The 20,087-nt window shown below is 40.6% G+C and overlaps 1 protein-coding gene across 2 annotated transcripts in view; it reads right to left on the minus strand.

The window, feature by feature from the left end:
• The window catches only part of NHSL1 (NHS like 1), a 142,089-nt gene that overhangs the window by 18,906 nt on the left and 103,096 nt on the right, over nucleotides 1-20,087 (minus strand). For both annotated transcript variants that reach the window (XM_040965320.1, XM_040965321.1), the window contains exon 4: nucleotides 3,618-3,810. In XM_040965320.1, coding sequence (XP_040821254.1) covers nucleotides 3,618-3,810 — 193 coding nt within the window. The remainder of the gene's footprint in view (nucleotides 1-3,617; nucleotides 3,811-20,087) is intronic.

The raw sequence follows: 20,087 nt of genomic DNA on the forward strand, positions 1-20,087 counted from the left end.
TATGCCCCTCCTCCAGCAGTCCACTAATGCCTGGTACGAAATAGTTAGCCAAGAAATACGTGAAAATGATATCATCCCCCTTCATTGCAAAGTAGCATTAGACAAAGTTGCTATTCTTAAATATAATTAGGTAGCTCAAACATCAATATCAAGTCAGTTGACAAGAAATGTTTAGTGCGTCAGGGTAGGCATTTGGCATAGCGGATAAGACATTGCATGGGGAGGCCATGCCCATGCTAGGTTTACATCCTGGCTTTATTTCTGATAACATATGTTCTTCCTATGTTAATACACAGTCTGGGATGCAGCAGGTGATGGCTCAGGGACTTAGGTCCTGTCACCCATTGGGGAAGACAGGGATGGAGTTTCTGGTTCCCATCTAATCCCAGATGTTGTGGAACATTTGGGAAGTGAACATCCAATGGAACATCTCTTTCTGTATCCTTCTTCTGTCTCCCTTCCTTTCAACTAAAATAAAACTTTTAAGTGAATTTACCCTATATGCTCATCTTCTACGTGAAAGTTTTCATCCCTCATGCAAGATTATGCAGCATATTTATATGGACATTCTTAGAACTTTCCTTCCCTCCTTAATTTCTATTATATACCAGGTCTATCTGGGACTGTTAACTATAACGTCTACCTAAACCTGCAAGCTTGTAGTTCCTGGTCCCTCATTTCTATCTGCTGACATGTGGCTTTACTGTGGATTTCAGATGATGTATTTATCGCCATTTCCCTAACCGAATCCTAATAAAAACTAAGCTAGAGGATCAGTGCTTACCCAAAATAACGAACACACTACAGCTTGCTAGAGGAAGCTACACTTTTTTCTCAAAAAATCTAGGGCTTTGGTATATGAGTTCATGGAAAAAAATACAACGAAAAATAGTTCATTGTAGTGAATGATTTTTAAATTCATGCATAGCTCTTTTCATAATATACATATCCATTAGCTTTTTGAAGATGCTTCATAAGCATGAATTTCCTTTTTAAAAAAAACGTTTTGTTGAGAGGTAGCAAAAGAGAGACAGAGAGAGAGAGAGCGAGCTCTCACTCACAGATTTGTTTCCAACATGCCTGTAACAGTGTATTAGGAGTGGGTGAACAGGAGGACATGAGTGGCAGGAACCCAATGACTTGGGTCACCACCGTTGTCTCCCTGAGTGTGGATCTGCAGGAAGTTTGAATGAGGACCCAGAGCCAGGCTAGAACCCAGCTACTCCAATATACAATGTGCTGTCTTAACTTCTAGGCTAAACAGCCAAATTTACCTTTTAAATTCCATTCTCCATGAATTTTCTGAAAGAGTAAGAAGCCATATAACCTACATTGGTTCAACGACCCAAAGTGAAAAGTTCAGGTTTATTGCTTCTTAATTCTAGATTTACAAAATGAACGCTTAAAGAAATATGTTTATGTGAACACACAGATCTAAAAAAATGGATCAATACATATGCAAGAGGCATTATATTTAATTTTGACATTTCGGCAAAAATGTTAACCACTCAATTAAAAGTGAATTTCATTTTGACATAACTCATATTGCTCATCTATTTTTTGTCATTCACCTTTCCTGTGTGGTATTTTCAAGTCTTTCTTTTAAGTTCTAGGTAATTTATATTCATTTAGTCATCAAACAGAAGAGAATCAAAGCTCAAAGTTATGGCACTGTCTTCTCTTCTGACATTGCATTTCATTACAAATAATTCTTTATTCTTGAAGCTATTTTAAAGTTTCCTGATCTCAAGATAATACATTTCATTGTAATTTCATTAAAGATCGTCATATTAAATAGCACAGTCTCCTTATAATATTAAATTTGAGGCATCTAATTAAAGATAATGTCATTACATTTCTGCTGTATTTCATCAATGAAGTAACTCATCTTTGTATGAAAAGTATTACTTATGTATTTCACCAAACAATAAATATGATACTTTGTTCTGAAAACATGACTACCTGCAAAAATAATTTTTATAAAACGTGAGCTAGGTAGATGAGTAACATATTCAGGACAGATCAACAGAGAAAATGGATAAAATCTTGGGCACTTTTTAAAGTTTTAAGCATAATAACCATAAAAAATGTGCATGGAATTGAAGGTAATTCATCCATTTATTTAGTACATTTCCATGGAATTCAAAATAAGATTTCCAAAATGTGATTTTTAGACATCCTATAAGCTTTTTTCTTTTATTTTATTTTTAAAATTCTCAATAATTCTCAAAATGCTACTGACCTCTTAAAAGCTCCCTAATGTCATGGCAAAAAGTTCTCTGGTGGGTGGCTCAAAAATAAATAAATAAATAAATAAAAAGTTCTCAGTGCGGTGGCTCAAAAGGCTAATCCCCCACACTGTAGCACTTGCATCCCACATGGGTGCTGTTTTGTGTCCCAGGTTCCCCACTTTCCATTCAGCTCCCAACTTATGGTCTGAGAAAGCAGTAGTGGATGACCCAAAAGCCTTCGGAACCTGCATCCGCATGGGAGACCCAGAAGAAGCTCCTGGCTTAAGATTGGCTCAGCTCTGGCCATTGTGGCCATTTGGGGAGTGAACCAGCAGTTGCAGAATCTCTGTCTCTCCATCTCTCTCTGGCTTTCAAATAAAAAATAAATAAACATTAAAAAAAAAGTGGAAGCAGCTTCCGAGTCCAAGAATACTGTGATTTTCCATCCTATTTCTTCATGAAAACTCACACTTTGGGGTCATGTGACTAATTCAGGCTCTGACTCCATGAGCTATGAATTGTGGGCTGATCAATGACTGTTAATCATTTATTGTTGTGGCACACAGGCCCATGGTTGCGATATTAAGTCCAGCATGCCTAGACTTCAGCCCTGCTCAAGCTTTCTTGTCTGACCGTTTCTCTTGGATACCTTTGAACATCCCTTTCCAGGTTGGGGAAGATAACAACCTTGTTATCTACAACCTTATCACAAATGACAAAGGCTGAATATAATGTTACAGAAAAACCTAAATTTCAGCTCTGGCTATTTCTACTTATACTGTAGCTTAATGTAAAATATTCTCATTATACTCAGAGAAATGGATTCTTACTTGAAGGTTATGGAATTCAAACCACAGAAATAGAAACATAATTTTATCACCTCTATTAGATTTTTAAAAATATTTTACAGTTCTTAAGTCTCTTGTTTTTTTTTTTATTTCAGAATGTTTCTTTTTTTTTTCTACTTGAGAAACAAGCAAAAAAATCTATCATTGACAGATCTCAGAAAATAATTTTTTTTTCACTTACGCAAATATCTAATAAATACCCTTAAGAAGAGTATGCATTTTTTCTTACACAGGGTCTCATTTTCAAGGTGAGCCTATAAAACCACAATCTTATTTAAAAAGCAACTCAATTAAACACAACACCCTCTATATGACCTGTAGGACAACTGTGTTCTTCACCACCGAGGTTTGGCGACCTAGTCCTCTGACCTAACAAGCAACGGGTTCTTCATTAAACACAGGGCAGGAAGCCAGTGAGATCACAGCTGCTCACTCCAGCGCATACATGAGATGCTAAGAGCCTGGAACCAACACAAAGCCATGGTCACGCTCCCAACTGCACTGTGAATCCGTATCCGTGTGCTCCCACAGGGCGTACCGGTTATGTTAATGGGAACCACATCAGCCTGGACTGTCTGTGCTTGCTGCCGCATCTTCTCTTCTGGTGTTGGCAGTGGAAGTGACCTGGTCCAGTTGGTCTGTGTATTGAGGTCGGAGAAGTCACCTGAGGTTGGTGTTTTAGGTCGCCGGATGGAAATGTGCCTCTCCTCCTCTGACGAAGACAGAGGATACTGCAGAGAAAGAAGTCACGACATGTAAATTGCTGGTGGAACACTTGAAAAGATCTCTCAGTTTAAAAAACATGAGACTGACTTAAAGAAAGCCAAAATAATAACAACACAACAACAACAGCAATAGTAGAAGTCACATTTTAAAAGCAGAAGCAATGGTTTGCAAGCAAATAGTTATCCTCTTGGGCTGACCCAAAATACACAACATTCACATCAGCTTCAGCCAGTAAAAACTGTGAAACCTGAGAAAGGTTTGCTGAGCCACATCTTTGAAGTTGTTGCCGTGTTTCCTCTGTTTACAGAATCAGAAAGCTATGGCTATAGTCCAATGTCCGCAGTCAAGAGAAACATCACTGCCATGGCCATCGGTTTCCATTTTGATTAATGCTGAGTTTTGCTCAGAATAATTTTGACGTCTATTTCCTTCAGGCTCTGACTTTGGAGAACATTTCAAACATGACAGAGCTATTGTTATTCAATGGTCCGTGCTCTTCTGAAAATGTATGCATGGAGAAGAGTTGGTGAGAGATTGTGAAATTATAAGAGGCTGACTAAAGCTCTGAGCCTTATCAGAATTCCAGGAAAAACATTGCTGGCAGTGTTGATACGGATTAATACCCCGGCTAAAGAGTCTTTCTGCAACGTGTCTCATTCCCTTCACAAACACCTGCTGGCAAAAAAGGTGTCTGGGCAACACTTCATGACACACTTCAACCTGGCTCCATAGTAGCTGGGGTGGTGGCACAGGAGTCCAAGGACTGTAAATACATGGAACTGGCTTAGATATGACAACCACAAGGGTAACTGGCTTTGTGGGCAACGGCAGTTTATAATATTCAATGAATGTGTAAGAACTGTTCTGCAAGTTTAAAGCTTTTCAACAAAACTGCCATTTATGAACACAAGGCTTTAAGAAAGAATTTTACTGGCCCGGTGCAATGGCTCAGTGGCTAAATCCTCACCTTGCACAAACTGGGATCCCATATGGTTGCCGGTTCACATCCTGGCTGCTCCACTTCCTATCCAGCTTCCTGCTTGTGGTGTGGGAAAGCAGCAGAGGATGGTCCAAAGCCTTAAGCCCCTGCATTCATGTGGGAGACCCAGAAGAAGCTTCAGGCTTCTGGCTCCTGGTTTGTGGCTTTGAACCAGCCCGTCCCTGGCTGTTGCAGTTATTTGAGAGTGAAAACAGCAGATGGAAAGTCTCTCTCCCTGTGTTTCTCCTTCTCTTTCTTATAAATCTGCCTTTCATATAAAAATAAGTACATCTTTTAAAAAGAGTATTAAAAAGAATTTTACTGAAGGGTAAAAGGCCAATGACCCTTCTGAAAGGGAGCACCTGTGTAAACAGAACCCGGATCGATTCTACATCTCCCCCTTCCCATTAATCAGACACAGCCCAAAACAAGGGTAACCAACCCTTCAGGTCCTAACTCTGTGTTTTCATTCTGCCTGTATTTGGACTGTCTATAAGACAAATTGTATTTTAGTTTTCTCTTGTCACTTGCTCTTCTCACTCAGCATTATATCTGTAAGATTTTTACCTGACTTTAAATACCAGCGTTTAGGTCTTTTGGATCTAATGCAAATTTCTAAGAGGGCACTAGGAATGAGAAGTACAGAAATGCATTGGTGAGGAATTGCAAACATGAGAACACTGTCATCACTGTTCATAGCTACCGAATCTATCTCGTTGCAAAATATCTAGTCTACACCTTCCAGAGCCCCTCAGTTCTGCGGGGAGAGTGGCGGGAGGATGCTACGTAAGAGCTAATGAGAACAGTTGGGTGTAAAGTGACAGGGTCTCACACTATAAATCCCAGTGAATCTGTTTCTATACCGTGGTATTTCGTTTCCAAAAAATGCACCTGTGCTGCCTCTTCTCTATATTTACAGACCTTAGGCATTCCTGGGTGAAAAATGTGAGCATGTCTATGACTACCAAACATCATGGATGTGAAAGTGGGAAAGGCATAAAGATGACTTTAAAACAGCGAAATCAAGAGTTAAAAGTATCCACTTTTTTTTTTTTAAGATTTATTTTTATTGGAAAGGTAGATATACAGAGAGGAGGAGACAGAGAGAAGATCTTCTGTTCTATGGTTCACTCCTCAAGGCTGGAGCTGAGCCAATCCAAAGCCAGGAGCCAAGAGTCTCTTCTGAGTCTCCCACAGGGTGTGGATTCCCAAGGCTTTGGGCTATCCTCGACTGCATTCTCAGGCCACAACCAAGGAGCTGGATGTGAAGGGGGGCCACTGGGATTAGAACCCGTGCCTATATGTGATGCTGGTGCATTCAAGGAGAGGACATTAACGGCTACACTATCGCACCGGGCCCAAAAGTATCCACTTTTTTTTGCAGAGACTAATGACAGTAAGTCATTGGGCAAATAAGAAAATTACAAAATCAGATATTTCAATATAATTTTTACTTTATACTCCTTTAAAAATATTATGTATTTATTTGGAAGGCAGAAAGAGAGAGAAAGCAATTTTCCATCTACTGGTTCACTCCCCAGATGCTTTGCAATAGCCAGTGCTAAGCCAGCCCAAAGTTAGGGAACCAGAAGTCAGGCATTCACCTGGGTCTCCCATGTGGGTCACAAGGCTCCAAGCATTTTGGACATGGCCAACTGCTCTCCCAGGCATATTAGCAGAGAGCTCCATTGGAAGTGGAGCAACCAGGACTTGAACTGTTGCTCTAGCACTCCAATATGGGATCTAGTGCCACAAGTGGAGGCTTAGCCTGTTGTGCCACAATGATGCCCCTACCTTATATTCCTAACACATAACCATACAAAATGATCACCTAGGTTCTTTCACACCTAAGAAAAATGTAAAATATGCTTAACTAAATATACTCAGGATATGAACTGCACCCTGTATTACTGAGAGCTCATGTTGACACCAATGTGTACTATATCCATTCATATTTTATCTGATTCTGGATAGTTAAAATTCACACATATCCTTGAAAGATTATCAAAGCGCATTTGAGTTCCTTTATGTTTTATTTGAAAGGCATGGCAGGAGGGAAAGAAAGAGGTGGAGAGAAAATCTCCTATCTTGTGATTCCTCACAACAGCCAGATCTGGAGCAGGCTGAAGCCAGGAACTCCATCGCAGTCTCCCACATCAGGGACAGGGACTAAAGCACCTGGGTCCTCCTTCCCCAGCCTCTGAGGCACATGAACTAGAAGCCATATTGGAAGCAGAGCAGCCAAAACATGAACCAGCACTCTGGAATGGGGTTCCTAAAAGCAGTTTTGAGTCAGCAGCAACTAAATCAGCCAATTAGTTCCCATCAGTTTTCAGTTTTGACACTTTGTAGATTTTATTTATAATACACATCTTCTACCCTTAAAGCACATAAATACAAACACACACATCAAAATTAATTGTATTTGAGAATTTCATGGCTGTTTGTGTTAAGATCACCTGTCTGGAGTTGAATCGTCATCTAGTGTATCAGAAGATTACACAACTTCCCAGGCAAACTTAACATAGCATATAGATGTTAAAGGCAGTAAGAAGCAAATTCTAATCAAAATCATTTAGAAGAAGAAAAAGCAAAGCTTGAGGCTGGTGAAGAACAGCAGGGTCAGCCTGCAATGAGGGGTCCCTTTACTGGTTGATGTACACCAGGGGTGTGCAGTGAAACTCAATGTGACTATTTGCAAGCATCCCCACGGTGCCCATCAGCCCCATTAGCCACATTTCCTTCCGCTGATGGATACTGACGTGTCCACAACCCTCCACATCAAACAGCACTTCCGTGCAGCCTTATTTATCTTGGGACAACTACCAGACACAGCCACAGCGTCACAACCGACAAATAGCATCCCCATGATAGCATGCTCCCCTTTCTTGCAAGAAAACGTTACTGAAATGTACAAGTCAGATAAAGTCACATGCAAATACGACCATTATACAGAAACAAAGTCAACTGAAGAAAATGTTTTCAGAATGATAAGGCTCCCATTCCTTTCCATGCCCATAAATACAGGAGGTGTACAGGAAGAATCTCACACATCTCAATTGCAAAACACATCATCATCCCATCATTTCTACATTAGGCTGAGCATGGTACTGCTATGCTCCCTTATTTTGGGTCCAATGGTCTATTTTCAACAAAGCTGCTGAATAAATCCTTCAAAAATACAAGCCAGATCACACTGCTGTCCAAAGTCCTTACGACCCTAACATGAAAATTCTAAGTGACCTACTAGCTGGTCTACTTGTATCTATCTGATCACATCCACTATTCTATCCCTTCTTTTTATTCTCTAGTCATATTATCCACTCCACTGTCCATACACTCACCCGACTGAGGGTGACTGCACTTGTTTCCACATGAAATGCTCATCCTTTAGACATCCACACAGCCAGAACATTTTTTTCCCTAGATATTTATTCGAGCCCCCTTCTTGTTGACCCTTACCTGCTCACCTTACTCAATTTCAAATCCTTCCCAATAGCAACAGTAGATACTGACTTGCATATGTAAGATTTATTTTGCTTGTCTTCCCTATGAAGTCTGTAGCTTTAACCAAAAATTGCATTAAAAGTTACTTCAGCATTTTTAGTTTAAAAGGAGTCAGTAGGTACTAACTGGCTGTTGTTTAATAAAGAAAGAGAGACTCCGAGGAGCAAAGCCTCTTTCTGTTTGGAAAGAGTACAGTGAGCAGCTAGGATTGCAATCCATCCCTGGCCCTCAAAGTCTCGGCTGTGGAACAGATCGAGAGTACTTACAATATTCACAAAACTCTCACGTCTTCTGGTCTAAAAATACAACTGCCTTTTATATTTCTAAAGAACAAAAACTTCAGGTGATCTGAAAAAGTAAGCAGCATGGCATAGTGGATGAAGAGCACAGTGGGTGGACATCCTGACCTAGTCACTTACCAGCTATATATTTTGAGCAACTGACTCTCCCTTTATAGAGATCAGAAGGACCAAAGCAGTTTGCATGCTTGACTTCTGCTAACAAAACCCCTCCACTTTTGGAGGACAGCTTGGCCCTCCCAGAATTAAATCTGTCTGGTGTTGCTTCTTGATTTCTCTCTCCCTAGATGGTTTTATAAGGTGCCAAAACTGTTGCAGTCTTCACTGGTCTTATGCCTTCAGTATTTTTAGACCTAAAACATCCTGACTTAATGCTATTCTTCTTTTATGACACTTTTTTTTTTTTTTCTGGAACCAATAACAACAAAGTGGTAATGGGGAAAAGGATTTGCGGTCCATTCAGCAACTCCACAATGGCCATGAGATGATCTCCATAGCCACACTGTTAGTAAACAAGTCTGATTCCACATATATGTATGTCCCTTTTTGCCATTAATTGATGCATTTGGATTTAAAGTGACCTTTTACTTAAACAATAAAAATGGGGAAAAAATGGGAAAACAAATGCTTAAATGGATATAGTATTTGTTCTGTTTGAATTTTAAAAAGGCAATAAAATTGAAGTATTTCATATATAGTTTTAAGAGAGTAAAGATATTTCCACCCTAACCTCCCTTCCTCTCACCCTTTCTCCTTGGTTGCTTCATCTTTTATTTTTTACAATAACCTACTGCCAATTTTCTTTATAGACATAAGCTTAACCCTCCACTAAATAAAGAATTCAATAAGTAGTAAGTAGAACAAACACTATTCCTCAGGGTATAAACAAAAGCTATGAACAATAATCAAATCTCCAAGTGTGAGTTTAATTCATATATATAATTTTTTTACTTTGGTTGCCACAAATCAGGGAAAATATGATATTTATCTTTTTGGGGGATTGGCTTATTTCATTAAGCATAATGGTCTCCAGTGCACCCAATTTGTTGCAAAAGACAGAATTTCATTTTTTTTCACATCTGAGTAGTATTCCATCATGTATATAACACCACAATTGTTTTTTCATGTGTCTCTTGTCTATTGGTATGTCACCCTTTCAGAAATGCTTGTTCGTGTCTTTTACCCATTTCTTAACTGGATTGCTTGTTTTGAGTTTTCTATGTTTTCATTTCTATGTCTTCAACTCAATTTTGGTGGACTGCATGTGTTCAGAAGTTGATCCGTTACTTCTATACGTTCCAATTTATTTGCATATAGCTATTTGTACTAACTCTGACTTACATATTTCTGTGGTATTCATTGCAGCATCTCTTTATTCAGCTCTGATTTTAACCCATAACTTTTGGGCTAGTTGGGCCAATGGTATATTGGGATGGAGTTCCTGGCTCCTGGGTTTGGCCTGGCCTCAATTTTTGTTGAAGTCTTTTGGGGTCTGAATCAGCAGATAGAAGATCTATCTTTCTGGCTCCCTATCTCACTCTTCCTGTGTCATTCTGTCTTTCAAATCAACCAACCAACCAACCAACCAATAAATCAACATTTTAAAAATAGAGATGGCTCTGGCTTACTGTTATGTTTCTAAGATATGTCCATGTGGCTGTGGGAGCCTACCATTCACTCATTTCACTGGGATGTTCCTTTTGCTCCAATACATATTTACCCAAGCTTCTGTTGACGGCCAACTGGGTTGGCCAAGACGCTCTTTATGTTATCTCATTAACTCACGAGCCCCCATCAGACTGTGTTAGGAACAAAGGATTACAGCAAAGGTTTTACTCCTGACATACTCATTACTGGAAGTAAAACATGGGATTGAAAGTAAGAAAGGTGGATGCACAGAGATCTCTATATCTCTGGAGGTGATGGATTTCATACTATCATGATTGTGATGATAATATCAAGAGTGTACCTATGTCCAAACTTAAATTACATACTTTGGGGCCGGCACAGTGGCATCCCATATTGGCACCATCTGCACTACTGGCGTCCCATATTGGCATTGGCTTACATCTCAGCTAGTTCATTTCTGATCCACCTGCCTGCTAATGTGCATGGGATAGCAGTAGAAGATAGCCTAAGTCCTGGCTTTGGATTGGCTCAGCTCTGGCCCTTGCAGCCACTTGGGAAATGAACTAGTGGAATGAAGCTCCTGGCTCCTGGCTTTACCATGGTTCAGCCCTTGTAGCTGGGAAGTATGCCAGAGCACAGATAATGTCTCTCCCTGTGTCCTTTCTAACACTGCCTTTGAAGGACACAAAATAAATATTTTTTTTAAAGTTCTAATTTTTTTAAAAGTTTCTAATTCTCTACCTGTAGCCTGGGAAAGCAGTGGAGGATGGCCCACAGCCTTGGGACCCTGTATCTGTGTGGGCAACCTGGAAGCAGCTTCTGGCTCTTGGCTTCAGATTGGTTCAGCTCTGGCCTTTGCAGCCACTTGGGAAATGAATTAATGGAATGAAGAGCTTTCTTTCTCTTCTTCTCTCTAAATCTGACTTTCCAACAAAAATAAACACATCTTTGTTTTTTTTAAAAAAAGGATTATTCATAAAAAAGTGACATGATTGGGTTCAGTGATGTAGCAGGCGTCAGTGCCAGAGTACCACATAGGTGCCAGTTCCAATTCTGGCTGTGTCACCTCCTGATCCAGCTTCCTGCTCTGACCCAAGAAAGAAGCAGACAATGGTCCAAAGCCTCGGGCACCTGAATCCACATGGGAAACCTAAAAGAAGCTCCTGGCTCTCAGCTAAGACCAGCTGAGCCCTGGACCGCTGTAGTTGTCTGGGGAATGAATCAACAAATGGAAGATATATCAGTCACCTTTTCACTAGAACTCTGACATTCTAGTTAAATAAATCTTTAAATTTTTTTTTTTTATTAAAAATGATGTGATCTTAAGCAAATGACTTAATCTCTCCAAAATACAATATCCTCATCCATGATACAAGCATATTCAAAGATAGCTTAGTTGACTGCGATAAATATTGAATATACCCTCATATGGCACAGTCTCTGGGGCTTGAGTCTTTCCGTGTGCCAGCTGCTTGGCAACATGATGGGATCCCAAACAGCAATAAGATAGGGATGCTGTCTTCTCATCTGGGTGGGAAGACTGGCATGGATGGAGTCTGAAGACTTTGTAAAAGGATGTGTACAACAAAGGAAATTGGAACAGGCCACTGAAGACACACTCACTAGTTTGTATGTTCAAAGGCCTGGGAATGACAGCCCCCAATTTTCTTGTCCTTGTTGCAATAATTCAAAGAAACACGATGCCAGCAATTGTAGAACAGTGGGCAACAGAGAGCTGGCACTGACTGTGCACTGTGCCCTGTGATAGATAGACAGAGAGACCCAGGAGCAAACGACTATATCGGGAGTAATAATTTCCAGGCAATACGCTCTCATGGCCACTATGTCTGTATCCTAGGGCTATACAGCACTGACACATCTCTTGGAAGAAAAAAAAATTAAAAAGAAAAAGAATGAAACCCAGCAACTTCACCCTTTTATTTACCCAAAATGGTGCAGTGAAAATAAGTTCCAAGAAGTCCTGCCTTCCTATCTTCCCCCATGCCTTCTATATATGTGAACTTGAGAAAGCAATGCCATATTTCTAAGCCTCGTTCCAGATCATTAAATTGACAGTAACAACTATTACAACACTGCCCCCATTTCCTAATAATTCTTGTGAGAAATGAGATGTGTTTTGCAAAACAAACTTCCAACCATGTCCTAAAGTACTCTATTATGACAAAGTTAATAATATGCCCATCCGTTGTCTTCACATCTTCCTAGCAAAACAAGTTATATGTACAAAATATGTATCATAACCTGTGAATGCAAGATACTCTGAGAAGCCAGGACAATTAGAACATTTTTAATAGCTGTTGCAACTGCTCAAATTCATTGCTTTGGGCAGGGATTTCTATGTGGGTGGAATAAAAGGCAGGATGATTGGGAGAGAGGCCAAATTTTCATAAAAACAGACACTGTCTGTTGAGTAATTTTCTTTGAAGTCTGGTTTGAAAAGACCAAACAGTTTAATAATACTAATCACCACCATTTAAGCATCTACTGTGTGCCAGGGTTTTACACACGTGAAATTTACTTAAAACTCACAGCAACCTTGCAAGATAGAGAGTGTAACCCAGTCATTTATGATCAAAACCAAAATATCTCTGCGAGTGAAAGAGGGTGCTATGAATAAGGACAAAGGACAGCAGCTGCAGGCCATGGCTGCCCTGGGCCAATAAAACATGTGGTTTCCATGTCTACTGAGCAGCAGAAACTGACGCTCACAGAGGAAAACAACTTTACCCACAGCCACCTGCTTCACCAGGTGGAGAAGCCACCTCAATCTGCATCTCCCACATCAAGCTCAGTAACCCTCCTGGGCTGCAGCCACAACATCAAGGCTTCTCCTGGGTTTTTTTCCCCCTCAATTTATTAATATTTCCTGTCAGCAGAGCCTAGTACAGAACCCAAGGTGCCACATCAAAGAATAACAGAAAACAGAAAAGAAATTTTGAGTTTTCTATCCGTGCAGTGAAAGTCAAATGTCTGGTGTCAAGAGCCTGATTGGACGCATCTCGTTGGGCGAGAACTGTACTCACCTTTCTGCCTAGACAATGGGGCCCTCTGTGAGGCTAACCAGATGCTGGGAACACACAACCACATTTAGCCTCTGACAATGACAGCTGCAAAATTCCCTGTCAAATCCCAGGAAGTATTCTGACACCTATAACTGAACTCCTTTCAGATACCTGAATGACTCCTTTGGTAGGAGCTGAGAAATACTAAAACCCAGAGGGCGAAACAAAGAAGTCAAGACAAGAACCAAGGGTAAAAGCTTTCTGATTTCACAAGTCATTAAAACGTGTCTCCCAGGATTTCTGAGTCCCTTTGTGAGCAGCATTTTTTCACACAGCAGGTTTACTATTTAGGTGATACCTGCAGCATAGGAAATGGCAAACATCTTATTTTTCTTGCTGCACAGCACCCACAATTTGAGTAGCAAAGATGTTTGTGGCTACCAGAGGCAACAACACTTTATTCTTATCATTAATACATTGTAAAATATTACTTGGTATGTGTTTTGCACAAGGATAATTAGGGATAATTCTTCTAGAACAATTAACCTGAATAAATAACCAGAGCCTCCCCATCTGAGGTTCTGTTTTTCTAATTAATGTCTTTAGCCTTTCCTTTATTAGTGAGTCTTGTTTTAGGAGACATCTTGCGTCCAAAGCAAACAGCATACACTTGTTGCTTGTTCAATGCAAACACTCAGCTCTCCTCACTGTACTCCCACCTGCCTTTACTGCCTGTCTAGGAAAAGAAAAAAGGCTGTTCCTAGTAGAATTTCCCCTCCCTGCTCAGGCACTTCTCCACATGCTCGACTGAAAACAACCCAGCTCCACTCTATCAACATGGATCTCAGCTACAGTCTCTGTCTAAACACTGAAGATAATACATGGCAGCCTGGGAGATCCTCTATCAGACACTGAATTCCCGAGCCAGCGAGGGATTTTATCCCATGAAGATCCCATCTGTTTCCAGGCTCTGTTTTTGTTATCAGCCTTCCAACCCATTATCTTTCCACTTCTGCAGCTCTTGTCCATTCCCCTCTCTTCTCACCTCCTAAAAATAACTCCAAAATGAAACAAAAAACAAATCTATGCAATTTGTATTAGTATTTTGTTAATTTCATAACTGGAACAGAATTGAAAATTTTTTAAGGATGTATTCATTCTCATTGGGGAGGCAGATCAGATTTATGGAGAAGAACAGAGACAGAGAGAAAGAACTTCAGTCTGTTAGTTCAGTCCCTAAGCAGCTGCAATGGTTGGAGCTGAGCTGATTCAAAGCCAGGAGCCAGGAGCCAGGAGCTTCTTTTGGGTCTCCCAAGGCTTTGGGCCATCCTCTGCTGCTTTCTCAGGCCACAGTCAGGGAGCTGGATGGAAAGTGAAGCAGCTGGGACATGAACTGGTGCCCATGTGGGATCCCAGTACTTGCAAGGTGATGCTTTAGTCATTGAGTTACGGGGCTGGGCCCGCAACATCTTTCACACTGAGCCCTTAAGAATGTAGTATATCATTGCATTTTGTTTTCATCTTACTTCATTTCCTGGATAGTATTAGGTTTTTAAAAATATAAGTCTTATACGTTTCTTACATATTTACCCCTAGTTACTTTGCTATATCTACTTTAAATAATTTCATTTCAATTATACCTAATGAAGTTATAGATATATTTTGATGTCTGTACATTAAATTTATATCTCACTGTATCACTGTATGCTATTATTTATAGACATTTTAAGGTTTTGTGTTCCTGGATTCATCATTTATAGAAATCTACCAAATATGCCATGTAGAAATAGTGTCAGTACACCCTTAATCTTTCCCATTGTTGCAGCTCTTAGTCTACAGTTTTTCTGACTGTACTAACTAGTTGTTCCTATACCCTGTTAAACAGTAATAGCGACAGTGAATATCATTGTCTTCTTCCTCATTCTAATGAGGATGGTTCATTAAGGACAAGACAAATCGACTTACGGAAGTATCCACTTGTTCTGATAATACTGTGGGGGGGGGCGCAGGGGAAGGGCTGCTTTTAAAAAGTGTTATACTGGGGCCCAGCATAATGGCTCAGTGGTAAATCCTCACCTTGCAAGAGCTAGGATCCTATACTGGTGCTGGTTCATATACCCGCAGCTCCACTTCCCATCCAGCTCCCTGCTTGTGGCCTGAGAAAGGAAGTGGAGGATGGCCCAATGCCCTGGGACCCTGCACCTGTTTGGTAGACATGGAGGAGGTGCCTGGCTTCAGAATGCCTCAGCTCCAGATGTTGCAATCACTTGGGAAGTTAACTAGCAGATGGAAGATCTTTCTGTCTTTCCTTCTCTCTGTAAATCTACTTTTCCAATAAAAATAAAGCAAATCTTTAAAGTCTGTTATACTGTATCAGATATCAAGTTTATGTTTATGGTTTTAAGTATAAGATTTTTCTCCCCAGATCTCTTAATATAGCTAATATTTGATTATTTTACCTAATATGAATTATTCTGCCACTGGAACAAACCTCATTTTGAGTTAGGAATATTTATTTTAACGAGCTGCTTGCTTGGGCTTCTTCGTGTATTATTCATGATTTCCAAATCCAATATTCATTAGTGAGATTGGCCAGTTAGTCTTCTGCTTCTTCAATCTTTATCAGGTTTTGGCATCAATGTTAAACAAAACCATTAAAAAGAACTGCGTGTTTTACTTCTATTTTTTTGTTTTGAACAGTTTCGAGCATGGAATTTACCTTCTCTTTAAAACCTTTGGTACAACTATTCCCCTCACACTCCACCCCCAGAAACCATCTGGCCTTGCTGTTTTACTCAATTTGGTGCAAATATTTGAAAAAAAATCCTTATAATTTCCATGGTAATCAGCCTGGTTAAAATATTCTTTCTTTCCTAGGGCCAAGATGTTTTTTTGGCTTGTTTTCTTTTTAAGTTTTTAAAAGTTTATTTATTTGAGAGGAAGACACAGAAAGACAGCTATCATCTTGCAGGTTCACTCTCCACATGCCTACAAGGGCTGTGGGCCAAAGCCAAGCGGAACCGGAAACTGTCCAGGTCTCCAAGCTGGGTGTCAGGAAAGCAATTGTTTGAGCCATCACTAAGAAGTTGGAATCAGGAACTAAAACCAGGGACCAAACCCAGATACTGTGATGAATATTATGCATATTTTACCTACCAGGCCAAACATAAAGTTCTGTTTGTCACATTATATGCATTAGAAAATTCTTTTCAAAATGATCTATGTATCTTCTAACAAATGATAACATATGTAATTTCTATGTTGAAATTCTCTGCTTTCAGAAATATGTTCCTACTTTCCTTATCTATGTAATAAACCAACCCCTGGGCTTGGCACTGCGTGTCCTGTGCCCTACTGGGCACCAAGTCAATATCCACAGAGCTGTACCACCTGGCACCTATGCTAGTTCCCTGCTCTCACTGACATACACCCTAACCTGATCATGACAGGACGTCTGAACTGAAGTTTTTGGAGGTGGGTCAAAAATTGGGCATCTTACAAAATTTGCTGAATGAGTGAGGGAAAAAGAAAACAATTTAGAATGTACTCCATGTTTCTGAGTTAAGCAACAGGTAAGTGGGAGTTGGACTTTCTGAGGTAGCGAAAACTTTGAAACAAGAGAGGATTTCTCTCTATTGGAAGAAAGATGTGAGAATTACAAAAATGGGTTTGGATAAGCTTGGGATGCCTGTAACACATTTAAGTGGAGATGGTCCACAAGAAGGTAAACACATAATTCTCAATTAGAGATATTAATTTAGAAAACTTCAACGTACTGAGTGTAAAGCTGTGAAATGACCCAAGTGAGTCTGGTAAAGGAGTGGAACTTCAACGAATGATACCAACATTTAGATATTCAGAAGACCAACACCTAGCCAATGATTGTGTCAACAGCTGGTGAGAAGGAGGAAAATCAGAAGAGCATGTTGTCATGACAGTCACACAAAGAAAGTAAAAAGTGATGCCCAATGGTCTAAGAGGTTGAATATAATGAGGCTGGGAATGCGATGAAATGGCAATGGGCTGTAACTGTAGACTTGAGAAGAGAAGTTGCAGTAGCATGCCAGGGATAAGCGATTGTGTTGAGGGGCTCCAAAAGAGGCTGTGAGAAAAGGTGGTAAAGACGGCAAGTCCAGACTTTTGTTGTTGTTTTGATTGAGAAATGCTACGGTAATAAAGAGCTCAAAGTTGTGGTAGGAACTGGAGAAGGATGCAAGGTCAAAGGAGGAGTTCTGGAAGATGAAAGAAAATCCAGCATGTCTGTGGAATGATGGTCATGATGCCATCAAGAGGGATAGTTAAGCTGAAGGCAGGTGGCATGTGGCAAGAAGATAAGTCGCAAATATAATAACCTTGAAATCTTGGCTTATTTCATTGGGATATCACATGCCTACTATGTAGAGGTTCTTGGGATAATGAGGCACAAAAGTGGTAAGCACTGTTCATCCAGTGCAGTGGCAGTGAAGGGTGAAGGCATACGGGAACAGATGAAGAGCCAACTTCTCATTGCATTTGGTTTTCTGGCAAAAGCCGATATCAAGGACTACAACTGAGGATGCAGCAGGAAAGCAGTGTTCTTGAATAGGCCATGAAGGTGTTAGATGTGACTTGGGAGAATGGAAAAAAATGAGCGGATGAGTGGGCACTGGACAGCCTCTCAGGCCTGAGGTCATACATTTATAATGAGACTGGCGAACACAACCTGGGGTTTCCCTCTAGTCTTGGTTAGCTACTCGAGCTATGGTATAGAGCACATGGACAGTTGGATCAAACCAGGGTTGAGAAGTGGCAGGAGGCAAGAGACCCCAATGTGTTTGAAGAAAAGTGAATATAACGATGAGATTTGCAATAGAAGATGGAGGACAAGTGAGGAAGGACATAAGGAGTGTAGGGTCCATTGTTGAATAGAATTTCTCAGAGGGAAGTCAAAACTTTTTTGCAATAACAGTCTAGAGGAGCTAATATGGAAAAAATAGTAGATGGAGCTTAGCTTCGGCAAATACCATGGATCCACTTTCAAAATAAATCTACAATTCCTGTCACTTACACTGGTTGCCATGGGTGACCTCTTGTCAGGTCTAGTGCACTCACCTACTGTCTTGTCTCTTTGCCTTTATCCTCAACATTCTATAGCCAAATCATCACATGGTAGCCAGACACAGTGCATTAGAAGAGTAGAGCAGATTAGATTGTATTACTTCCCTGCTCCATCCAAGAGCAGCAAACCCAACCCCTTACTACGGCCAACTATGTCCTGGGTGACCTGGCCAAAGTTTATCTTCCTCAAGCTAGTATTACTTCCCTTCCCTTTCTTGCTCACTGTCTGCCTGTTCTGTCCTCTGGTGTTCTGCATGGTTAACCCCATTATGGCTCCAGGCCTCTACACTGACTTTCCCTTCTTGCTGGAAAGCTTTTCCCCAGAACACTGACTTGCAGTACTCTTATACTTCATCTTGAAGTCAATTCTAAGGACATTTCTCACAGAGTGCATTTTAGTAACATCCTTTTAAGAGATTCATAGAGAGAGGCAAACATGGGAGAGGCAGAGAGACAAAGAGTTAGAGAGGGAGATCAATCTTCCATCTGCTGGTTCACTCACCCCAGGTGGCCACAATGGCCAAGACTGGACCACACTAAAGCCAAGAGGAACTTCATCTGGATCACCCATGCAAATGGCAGGGCCCCAAGTACATGGCCACCTGCTACTGCTTTCCCAATCACATTACTAGGAGCATGGATGGAAAGAGGAGCACCTCAGATTTGAGCCCATGTCTATATGGGATGCTGGCACTACAGGAAGCAGCTGGATGCAAAGTGGAATAGCCAGGACTAGAACTGGTACCCATATGGTATATCAGCATTACAGGAGACAGCTTAACCCATTATGCCATAACACTAGTCCCTTTACATCCTTTTACATTTTTATGCATTTAATTTAATTTATTTATATTCATTAATTGGTTTTATTGAACAATTTTATTTATCTATCAAGGTTTAATTATTTGAAAGGTAGAGTAACAGGGAGGGAGACAAAAGAGAGATCTTCTATCCATCAATTTAATCTTAAAATAATTTCAACAGCCAGGGCTGGACCAGACCAAAGCCAGGAACCTAGAACTCTATCCCACATGGGTCGTAGGGACACAAGCATTTAGGTCATTTCATGCTGCTTTACCAGGCAGGTTAGCAGGCAGCTGAATCAGAATCAGAGCAGCCGGGACTTGAACCAGTTTTACCCATTACACCAGAATATTGGTCCCGATAGCATAAAACCTTAAGGAACTTAAAATATATATATATTTACTTTTATTAGAAAGGAAGATGTACAGAGAGAAGGAAAGGCACAGAGAAAGATCTTCCAGTTGCTGTCTCACTCCCCAAATGCCTGCAATAACCAGAGCTGAGCCACAAGACAGGAACCTCTATCAGGTCTCTCACATGGGTGGGCAGGGTCCCAAGCACTCAGGCCAACCTCTGCTACTTTTCCAGGCCAAAGCAGGGAACTCAATCAGAAGTCAAGCATCTGGGACATGAACCAATGCCCCTATGTTATGTCTGTGCTTCAAGGTAGAGGATTAGCCTGTTGAGCCATGGCACCAGCCCCAAAAGCACAAGAAACATTTTTTGCTCTTGCTGCTTAGGCTTCTTAGAATGTTCTTCTCATGATATCCACATTGCTCATTCTTAATCCCATTCACCCCTTTGCTTAGTCAAGCTTGTCCTGCCATTTAAAAACTGTATCTAGTCTTCTACCTCATCTCTTTTATCCCACAGCTGGCCAGGCCACTTTCAATCACACCAAAATTACTTGCCTACTTGGGGCTGGTAGTGTGGGTGCTGGTTTG

The sequence above is a fragment of the Ochotona curzoniae genome, unplaced genomic scaffold (assembly GCF_017591425.1).
Source record: "Ochotona curzoniae isolate NIBS_2020 unplaced genomic scaffold, NIBS_Ocur_1.0 scaffold_3890, whole genome shotgun sequence".
NCBI lineage: Eukaryota > Metazoa > Chordata > Mammalia > Lagomorpha > Ochotonidae > Ochotona > Ochotona curzoniae.